The 11388-nt window shown below is 24.7% G+C and overlaps 1 protein-coding gene across 1 annotated transcript; it reads right to left on the reverse strand.

Moving 5' to 3' along the window:
* On the reverse strand, positions 1–7643 carry LOC113363024. Its single transcript, XM_026605515.1, has 7 exons — positions 7528–7643; positions 6418–6517; positions 5044–5223; positions 4086–4241; positions 3350–3496; positions 2339–2423; positions 1–128 (listed from the first exon to the last, which is right to left on the reverse strand). The coding sequence occupies exons 1-7, from the start codon at positions 7641–7643 to the stop codon at positions 1–3; spliced, it is 912 nt and encodes a 303-aa protein (XP_026461300.1).
* Between the last annotated feature and the right edge of the window lie 3745 nt (positions 7644–11388).

Raw genomic sequence — 11388 nt, forward strand, 5'->3', positions numbered from 1 at the left:
TTATTCGTATGGGGGCTCTAATATACAGATAATATTTATGGAGTCTTCAGTTAATGTATATTGACAAAAACAGTAATTTGTTGTTAATGTGCAATAAGATTTGCTTAAGTTTTTAGTCGATGAAGATTCTGCAACCATAATAATTAATTTTTATACAATTTTCAAATGAATTCAGATTTAATATTAGTATGGGGGCTCTAAAAATATACAAATACGATTGTTGGAGTCTTCAAACAGAATTCTGTTGATATATGTTCAACAATACAACATTACTGTTCTTATGTAGTAAATTTTTCTTAAAAGTTTTGATTGATAAAGATTATCTATGCAAAAAGTATATAATTAAAAATATAAAGGGGGCTCATTTTTGGAATCATATATATTTGAAGTCTTTAGTTGATGTACGTTGAAGAAAACGTGTATATTACTGTGAAGTAAATATTCCTTAAACGTTTTGAGTATATGTAAGTTTTGCAACCATACTTACTTTTTTGAGCCATCAATATACAAAAAATATTGAATTCAATAAACAATTCCTCATAGGGGGGCTCATTTATAGAGATACTATTTTTATTGGAGTATTATTTGTTTAATTGCTTATATTTGCTTATGTTTTGACTCAATGGAGATTCTGCAACTGTATTCATTTATTTTTAAGACATCCAGTATACAATTTTCAAACGAATACATAATTATCACTAGTAGGGGGGCTCTAATAATATAGAGCTATGATTTTAGAGTCTTCAGTTGATATTTATTTTCAAATATTATTGTTGTATAATAAATTTTGCTCAAAACTTAATTAGGTATTGGTTGATGAAGATTACTATCCCAAAAAATGTAGAATTTAATATAGATTTATTCACAGGGAGGCTCTAGTACTACAGATATACAATTTAAGGAGTCTTCAGTTAATGTATGTTAAGAATAACAGCATATTGTTACTGTTTACCGAATTTTGCTTGAAAGTTTTGATCGAAGATGATTATTTATACGAAAAATTTAGAATTCAATACAGATTTATTCACAGGGGGGCTGTAATGAAATACAAATACAATTTTTGGAGACTTTAGGTGATGTATATTCAAAAATGCAGAATATATTATTACTGTATAGCAACTTCTGCTTAAAAGTTTTGAGTCGATAAAGATTCAATTCATTTTTTCAAGCCATCAGCATAGAAAATTATTCATAGGGGGGCTATTTTATACAGATACTGTTCTTGTTAAGACTCAATCAATGTAGATTGACAGAAACAGTAATTTGTTACTGTATAATAAGATTTGCTTAAGTTTTTAGTTGCTGAAGATAATTTGCAATCGTATTTGTTTTTTTTTATTATACGTAGGGGGGCTCTTGAATACAGATACTATTTTTGGAGTCTTGAATCAATATAGGTTGACAAAAGCAGTAATTTATTGTTACTGTATAATAATATCTGCTTAAGTTTTTAGTTGATGAAGATTATGCAACCATTTATTTTGTCGATCTTATATGTAGGGGGGCTCCTAAATCAGATACTGTTTTTGGATTTTTAAATCAATGTACATTGACAAAAACAGTAATTTTTAGTTTCTGAAGATTGTGCAATCGTAATCATTTTTTTTTTTAACCTATCAATATACAATTTCCAAATCAATACATAACTATTAGTAGGGGGCTTTTTTTAATATTGAATTTTATATGTAGGGGGGCTCTTAAATACTGAAATTATTTTTGGAGTCTTAAATTAATGTACATTGACAAAAACAGTTATTTTCAGTTTCTGAAGATTGTGCAATCGTAATCATTTAATTTTAAGCCATCACTCCATCAGTATACAATTTTTAATACATAATTATTAGTATAGGGGCTCTTTTTAATATTGAGTTTTATATATAAGGGGGCTCCTGTATATATATATACGACTTAAGGAGTCTTCGGATAATGTGTATTGAAAAAAAATCTATATGTTGTTACTATGTTAAGTTTTTTTTTGATTTATAAATTTATTAATGAATAGCTAAAACTCTATTTTAGTTTATAATAATTTATTACACAAGTACGAACTCAGTTAAATACACATATTTGACTTTAAATCTTTATCGAGACAGCTTATATTAACTTAGATTTATTATTATAATAACAATTACAAATATTACATTTTAATTATAAATATGATAATTACAATTATCATTACATTATAATTACAATTATTAATTATTAATTACATTGATTTAATTTACTTACAATTAATTTTTATTCAGTACAATTCTAATTTAATATTAATTATTTATAACAAATGGTACAGTTATATTAAAAATAGTTCTAATTAGAATATAAACTAATATTAGGACACTTATTAATCCTATTAATATTGTTGTTATATAGGTGAGTGATGATTCTTCGACTTCGTGCTGCTGATACTTGTTGCAGAGCCCCATCTGAAATGGTGAGTGGTATATTATAATTAATTATATTTTAATATGTATATATATATATATATATATATATATAAACAATGCATTCTGAGTGGTCAGTTTTTTTTTTTTTTAATTTTGATATTGCATGACTCACCAAATTGACTCAGTCAGTCAGTCATCAATTCATATGGCACAAGCATTTATCAAGAACTATACATAATGCTATTTTAGATATTCATATTTTAAATTTTAAATTATAATACCCTGATGATGAGACAAATTTAGTCTCGAAACGTTTGTAAAATGAATATTATTTAATAGATTAGTGCAAAAAAAGTCTGTTCATATTTCTAAATTAATATTTTATCATTCAGGATACATTGTTGATGTTGATATATATGTTGTCAAGGGCAATACATCAATTTCAAAGATTTATATAGTTTGTATAAATTTTTCAGACCACTGATGATGAAATAAAATTATATAGTGAAACGTATGGATTAAAATAAAAATTTATACAAACTATATGAATGTTTGAAATTGATGTATTGCCCTTAAATAATAACATATATATATTTATATTTATATATATATATATATATATTTATATTAATTAATTAATTTTTTAATATATTAAAATTATAATTAACATAAATGGGTACATGTTAACCCTACGAGTGTCTTCTGCAAGTGACCCTGCTATACAGAACAGCAACCCACCCAGTAGCACTACTGAGTGGGCATAATAAACATATTATAATTTTCCAATCAATATCAATCAAAATGTACAAATTTATAAATTTCTAAAGAACTCAAGGTTATAACAAATTGTAAATTGATTTAAAATTCCAATTATTTTTTTTTTTAATTAAAATTCTTAATAATTCAGTGATAATTTTGGATAAACACTGGTTGGCGTCACTTTTACACATGATTTTATAACTTACCCATCCTCCGTGAGCGTTTATCCAAATGATTAGTTCGTATTCTACAATTTCACCAAAGGCTTCGATAAGTCTTGGTAGGGCATCTGCTTTGGATTGTTGAAGACAGTCTACGGCTAGGCCTCCACAAATACAAAACAGGGACACTATCTGAAAATTAAAGGACCACTTTCAGTAATTTTTAGAATATTTTTATGGTAGTACTATATTTGTTCTAAAACAGTTTTTGTTTAATAATTGAGTAATTTTGTTGCTTATTTAAAAGAATTTTTATCCTAAAAATTGTAGAAAAGGCTTTAAAAGTCTGGTCATTGTCAAAAATAGACTGATGGAGTTCCAAAATTTCATAATTTCATTTTATTCCAAATTTTCTAACCATTACCAGAGATTTTGAAAATTGGCATATGATCATGTAACATTTATTTATTTTTCAATGTTGCCCTGGTAGTGTTGTGGCATAGTTATTTGACAAGTTGGTTTGGTTGTTCCTTGATGCGGCTTTTGAAATTGTCTGGATGTTCACTTTGTGAGTGAAAAATCTTTAGTTTATTATTTGCAGACAATCTAAAGTATCATGTACTCAAATTGGATCATTGGATCATCAATCAGAGGTTTGCAAAATTGGATGGTAGATAAAAGATGTTGACCAGTTTTTCTAATTTATAAAGGATCATCAGTTAGTCCTTTTTGCAAACCAGTTTTTGGTTTTGATAACCAGTTGGTGTGGTATTTTTTTTACCTTTGGCCAAGTTATTCCCTGTTTGAAAATTCCTCGTGAGACATTACACAAAATGGTGGCTGGTGCATCATTGGAAGTCAACATTGGAGTCATGCAGGCTTGTCTGGTTATATGTGTGTAGACACTTGGATGAGATCGTTCCATTTCTAAACCTATCTGCAAAAAAAAAAAAATAGACAGAAATAATTTATTAAAATTCCCAAGGAGAAGTTTATGTTCTAGTCAGTTTGATCGTTTGATATATTATTATTCGTCATTCTGAATTGTTTGACATCGAATTTGGATAAAGTATTTGTAAGAAAAAATACAACCACTAATTAGACCTAAATAATTTACAAAAAAAGATCCTAAAATATTATACTAATTAGACAGAAATAATTTATAAACTTCCCCAAGGAGAAGTTCATGTTCTCACCAGTTTGTATTGTTAATTTTATGCTTCAAGTCATTCTGAATCGTTTGACATAGAAATTGATTAAAGTATTTGTAAGAACAAATACAACATACTAATTAGACAGAAGTAATTTACAAACTAACATTCTAAAATATTATAGGCTTACGAAAAGTGCAATCTTTTGATTTGATTATATTGTTTGTTCATGCATATAGTTAATGTAACTTGCAATATGCTAAAATGTCACTTACATCTAGTTTATTTACTTACATAACAATAAAACTAATTTAATGTATTTGTAATAAAAAGTATTGAAAATAACGCTTACCATGCATATCCAAGCCTTAGGAAAAATGTATGAGAAAACGTTATGTTAGGTTCGGACTACATGGAAAGCTTTCATGGAATTTAAACTATTTATCCTATAAAATTACTGAAAAGTTGTTAAATTGAAATTCTTATTGATTACATCGATTATTATTATCTAATTTCTGGAATTTTATGCTCTTGCTCTAAGGTTCTCAAACTTAGTTTACAACTTATTTTATAATAATTAATACTGACTGCTAACAATATCGGATAAACTTTAGCTGTAACAGCAGAGATCTCTTGACTATTTTTCTCCGAATTGTCCTGTTGGCTTATATCAGTGTTCCTCAAACGTTGAAGAGCAACACGGCGCACAGCTCGAGAACCACTGCGACGGGTTCGACCTAATACATAGCGGACAGCTAAATGTCTTCCCTGGAATAAAAGACGGATTTATGAGTATACCGAGTTGTTGTAGGGACTTTTGGTGTTAGACAATGTTGCAGATTTAAATTTTTCAAGTTTAATTTTGTACAAATTTGCTTCAACATCATTGATATCAATCAAATGGTTTAAAAGTTACAAGAGATGTAATAAATAAATGCATAGATTTTCCAATCATGATGACTAGATATATAGACATAAACATAACAATAACAATTTTAGTGATTTTAGAGTAGACTGATTTGCTCTAGTGTCTTTTGTTGTTACAGTAATTTGTAGGTTATTTAATTATGTGCAAATTTGTCTCTCGCCACATACTTATTAATTGAATATTGTAAAAGTTACAAGAGATTCAATAAATAAATGCATAGATTTGTTAATCATGTTAAACACTAGATATAGACATAACTATTTTTGATAGTGATTTTGGAGTGTACTGAGTTGCCTTAGGGTCTTTTGTTGTTCGAATAGGTTTTAGGTCATATTAATTGAATGGTTGGAACTTTGAAGGTTACAAGAGATATACGATAAATAAATCCATAGAGTTGTCTATCTATTATGATGATGGACGTTAAAATATAACAACAACAATTTTAGTGATTATAGAGTAGACTGAGTTGCTCTAGGGTATTTTGTTGTTACAGTATTCAATTGTGTACAAGTTTATCTTTTACCACATCCATATTAATCGAATGGTTTAAAAGTTACAGAAACGCAATCAAAAAGAGTACATTGAATGAAAATTTTAACAGCAAGTCTTTATTTAGGCTTCTTTGGGGTATACTGAATTGGTATAGAGACTTTTGATGTTGAAAAATTTTGTACATTATTTAATTCTGAACACATTTATTAGTTGCATCAAACATACTAATTGAATGGTTTTAAAAAAATAGAGCTGATATAAGTGCAAGTGCAAATTGTGATTTGCTAGGACCATTATTAATGTTCTCTTGAAATTTGAGTATACCGAGTAGTTGCTGGTTGTTTTAGTTGTTAGACAAAATTGTACATCATTTAATTTTGCACAAATTTGTCTTATTCCTCATTCACATTAATCGATTAGTTTGAAAGTTACAAGAGATATAATAAAGAAATACATAAGGTTTGCAGAGTCTATAGTTTCTGTTCTATTCCCAGTACAGTGGACTGATTGGGGCTAATTAATTAATTTTGTTAGTTAATTACCTGATCAATTATGGTCTGTGTAGGTATCGTGTGGTTTCTCCAACCCAAACCAATGGTTGTCGATAATTTTCTGGTGACTGCATCACTCACATTACTCAATCTGAAAAAAAAAAAATATTTACAATATCTCTTGCAACTTTTAAACCATTCGATTAATATGAATGGTGTGTGAGACAAATTTGCACAGAATTAAATGTAGAATATTGTCTAATAACTAAATATGTACATCATAGGTTCCCAAACTTGTGTCGTTGGACCTCTTACACTTTGCCTTGGACATCCTATTCATCCCAAATCGATTTTTTTTTTAATTTTTGCTTGTACTAATATTTAGTATTAAACATTTGAAGTAATGATTCAAATACATATTTAAACATTAATTAATTGGTTTTGAAATAATAATAAAAAATAGATATTAACAAGTTTATTTTTAATTTCAAGGTAATTCGTTTTCGCTGATGTTAATTGTGAACAAATTTATCTTTCACCACATTCATATTAATCGAATGGTTTAAAAAGTTACAAGAGATATGATAAATAAATGCATAGTAGTAAATCATAGCAGATTCTTTTTTTGAGACGCCTTTGTGGTAAATTCATAATCTAATTCATTTATGACGACTTAGACGAGCTTTGTATCTGCAGCAGTAAAGACTAATTTCTTCTTCTTTAGTTGGAAATTCTGAGATCTTGATGTATCAACCAATTGGGAACATATTTGAGAGCGTTAACGATTTCTTTCAAAATCTTATTTTGGAACCTTTGAAGAATAGTTATGTTCGATTTACTGGCCGCACCCCATAATTGTAAGCCGTAGGACCATATTGGTTTAATAATTGTCTTGTATATTAGGAGTTTATTTTCTATTGTGAATTGTAATTTCCACCCCATTAACGAATCGTGATGACTAGTTATAGACATAAACATTTAACAAAAACAATTTTAGTGATTTTAGAGTAGACTGTGTTATTAGACCCTTGGAATCACTGATCTACATCAACCTGGAATTTTCTAAAAATGCTACAATATTCACAAGTGACCCCAAATTTCAAAACCTCTAATTCCTGTTATTTATATTACTATTATTTCCTTTATTTTTGGAAAATTTACCTCCGTCTTGCGGTCAGGCTGGACCCAGGTTCAGGTAGAAGTGACCCTATGCAGACTGGTATCGAGAATTTGCGTTTTGTTTCGAATTTTGGGACCTCTAGCAGATTTCCTGACATTTTTCATACTGGGAAAGAAAGAATATAAATATAAATTTTATATTTTTGAGGGATTTGTTATAGGAAATGATTTACTTATAATATATTTATTATAATGAATAACAGTATATATATACTGTTTTTTAATGGAACTTGATAATATTAAAGTTTTTTTTTTAATAGTTAATACTACAAGTTATGCTAAAATTTTTGATAATTTTTATATTAATTTATAATACTATTTTTATTTTCATCCATATTTCATTCATCCTTCATTAGTTTTTCAATGAGAATTCATCATTCTTAGAATTTTTTTTATTAGTATTTTACATTACACACACACACATATATATATATATATATATATATATATATATATATATATATATAATGTATGTGTGAGAGTAGATTAAATTTAGTGAGACAAAGAAATATGAATATTGTAGAGAGTGTAATTAGAGACAATAAACGAGTAATTAGAGAAGAGGTGTATTACGAAGTTAACATATATTATTTTTTATATTTCATTTATTTATAAGACTGCTCGAGTCTATTTATTTATTATTGGTCTATTAATCTATTTATCTATTGCATGTCTATTTATCTGTTGCATGTTCATTTATCTATTCATATAAGTATCTATATTTATTATCTATCTATTTAGTTTTTTTTGTATATTCATGTTTTTTAGTAATTTTGAGACATTTCTGAACATATAAAGACATTTAGTTTTTTTTTGTTTGAAGACAAAGTTAGGAAGAATTTTTAGAACATTTTAAGATATTTTTAGTACATTATAATATACTCTAAAATATAAGATATTTTAAAACATTTTAAGATATTTTCAAGACATTTCGAAGTATTTTTAAAACAATTTGACATTTAAAGATTTTTAATAATTGTAAGACATTTTCAAGTGTTCAAGAAAATTGCCAGATTTTTATTTATATTATTTTTTGTCAGTCTTTTATTTATATCTTTTATCTATATACATTCTTATTTATATCTTTTTTAGATTATTTTAGATATTTTTAGACGTTAGTACACATTTTCAGATATTTTTATTTATATGTTTAAAAAAATTATTAATTTTTAGGTAGTTCTAGATATTTTTAAAAACTCCAAGACATTTCTAGACTTTTTTTAGTTATATAAACATATTAATAGACTTCTTTTTTAGAAATTTTTTAATATTGATATATTATATACATGTTATAATTTACTAATTCAATTACTGCTTTATTTATGACTATTTTAGGCTATTTATTTATTGTATGTATTTATTTATTGCATGTCTATTTATCTGTTTATCTATGTATCTCTATTTATTTATCTATCTATCTATCTAGTTTTTTCTGTATCTATTTATCTATATTCAATTTATTCATGTATTTATAAATATTGTTTTAATACTTTTTAACCACTTTAATTATAATAATAATATATAATTATGCTTATTTCACTATTGATTTATTTACTCTTCTGTATCTATTCATCTAAATTTATTTATTTTATTCCTCATTTATAAATATTTTTTATATACTTATTATTTAGTCATTTTGTTAATTTTAATATATAGTTATATTTAACTATTTATTTATTTATATATCTATTTATCTAAAAAATTTTTTTATATCTATTTATTTATACACTAGTTGTTGATCTACTTTGGTAAACTATTTTTTGATTTGTTTTAATATTTTTTTTTGCTATTTGTTATACACTTTTTTGTTTAAAACATTTAATTATACATTGGTTTATTTATGCATATATTTATCTATTCATCCTCTTTTTATTTATCTATTTATTTATTCAACTATTTATTATTTCAAAAATTTTGTTTTAGAAATAATTTGCTATATATTAATAAATAAATGAATTTATTTTTATGTATACATTTGAATAATTGTTAGTTCAGCTATTTATTTATTTCTATGTTGATGTATCTAATTGGGATATTATTTATCTGTCTATCTATTCACCTATTTATTTATCTATTTATCTATTTAACTATTTATTTCTCTGTCTGTATTTTTGAAATAAGTTGCTTTTTTATTTGCTTTTTCAATTTACGGGTATATTTGCATTTATTTTTATGTATTTATCTCAATAATTATTTATTTATCTATTTATTCTTATATTTATGTAGATAATTGAATTATTATTTATCTGTCCATTTATTTATTTATACACATATTTCTCTAAACTTTATTCATAAACTGTAAAATGTATTTTTCTTGAATACACTTCTTGTTTTTCTTCATATCTATTTATTTTTTCTGTTCATTCATTCATACATTTATTAATTTAATTATTTATACATTTATTATTCTATTTATTTTTTTATTTATTCACCTCTTTTTATATTTTGGTAATACTATTTTTTATTAACTACTATTTTTAATTTTCTTGCATGTTTCCTTTGTATATTTCTGTATTTCTTGTATATATCTATTTATTCTAAATTATTTATATATATATATATATATATATATATTAATAACAATTTATTAAATTATTAATTTAGTTTAGTAATTGAATATATTTAAATTGTTTATAAATTGAACTTCTTACTGTGACTAAACTGTTTTAAGCACTTTTGTTCGCTCGGTGGCTTATCTTGGATAAATATAATAAAGATATACACTTTTATATATTTATATATACATACATATATATATATATATATATATATATATATATATATATATATATATATATATATATATACAAATGTATATTATCTATAATAAAACACCTGTTTCTATATGCGTAAGAACGAACTTTGTAATACTTTTTTTTCCTAATCGATTTTTATTACTTACAACTTTTATTACCGTTTAATTGTACTCTAATAACTCTTTTTTATTTGTTTGTGAGATTGCTAATAATATTATATATATATATATATATATATATATATATATATATATATTAATTAATTATATTATTTTGGATATTTCGATTTTTAAACTTCAGTCTCTTCTCCAAAAGTTCTTAAATTTTTCTTTCAAGTAATTCTCAAGTCACTTTTTTTTTGACTTTGTGTACGTGTACATTAGTCATATACATTTTATTTTTATTGGTTATTTTGCAGTTTAAACATTTTACAAAAAAAATGTTTTTATTCAATAATTTTTCAATCCTGCATTTTATTTTTCTTTATAATTTTTATTAGTCATATTTCCTAAATACAAAAGTTTTTGTTCGACAAGTGTTTTGTGCGAAATTCTCTGAATTTTATTTCTGAAAATTCTATATAATAAAATTGAAGGTAGCATAATTTACCTGTAGATCTTTTTTGGGAATTTTATATGAAGTATCGCTAGTAATATGAATACAGGGCTGCATTTTAATTATAAGTGTTAGATAAAAATAAATTTTAATTATGGTTACTGCCCAAAACTTGGTTTGTGAAAATAATTTTTTTTAAATTATTTTTTGAGACAATTTTTTCGAGAAGAAACACTTGAAAATGTCTTAACAATTATTAGAAATCTGAAAATATACTTATTTTATTGATTGAAAGAAATAAGTGAATGAATAATGAAATAAATTAATAAATAACTTTATTTATTATTTTTTGTGAAAGATTGTTGAGAGCTGTATTAGATGCATCATTAAGAGAAATATCCCATTCAGCATCAGAATTTTTTGGATTTCAGTAAATACACTGAAAAATTAAATTAATATATATATATATATATATAATATATATATATATAATAAAATAAAAAAAACAATATAACTGAAAAATTAAATTAAT

Source organism: Ctenocephalides felis, unplaced genomic scaffold, assembly GCF_003426905.1.
Source record: "Ctenocephalides felis isolate EL2017-DRISC unplaced genomic scaffold, ASM342690v1 CF-g0.4_SCAFFOLD_00845, whole genome shotgun sequence".
Taxonomy (NCBI): Eukaryota; Metazoa; Arthropoda; class Insecta; order Siphonaptera; family Pulicidae; genus Ctenocephalides; species Ctenocephalides felis.

Excerpts from the sequence above, each read along its gene's own strand:
- LOC113363024 (XM_026605515.1), bottom strand. The coding sequence starts at position 7,643 with ATGTCAGGAAATCTGCTAGAGGTCCCAAAATTCGAAACAAAACGCAAA. Across the intron at positions 5,224-6,417 it reads CACAGACCATAATTGATCAG|GGAAGACATTTAGCTGTCCG; the intron begins GTAATTAACTAA and ends CTTTTATTCCAG. Across the intron at positions 4,242-5,043 it reads TTTATCCGATATTGTTAGCA|ATAGGTTTAGAAATGGAACG; the intron begins GTCAGTATTAAT and ends TTTTTTTTGCAG.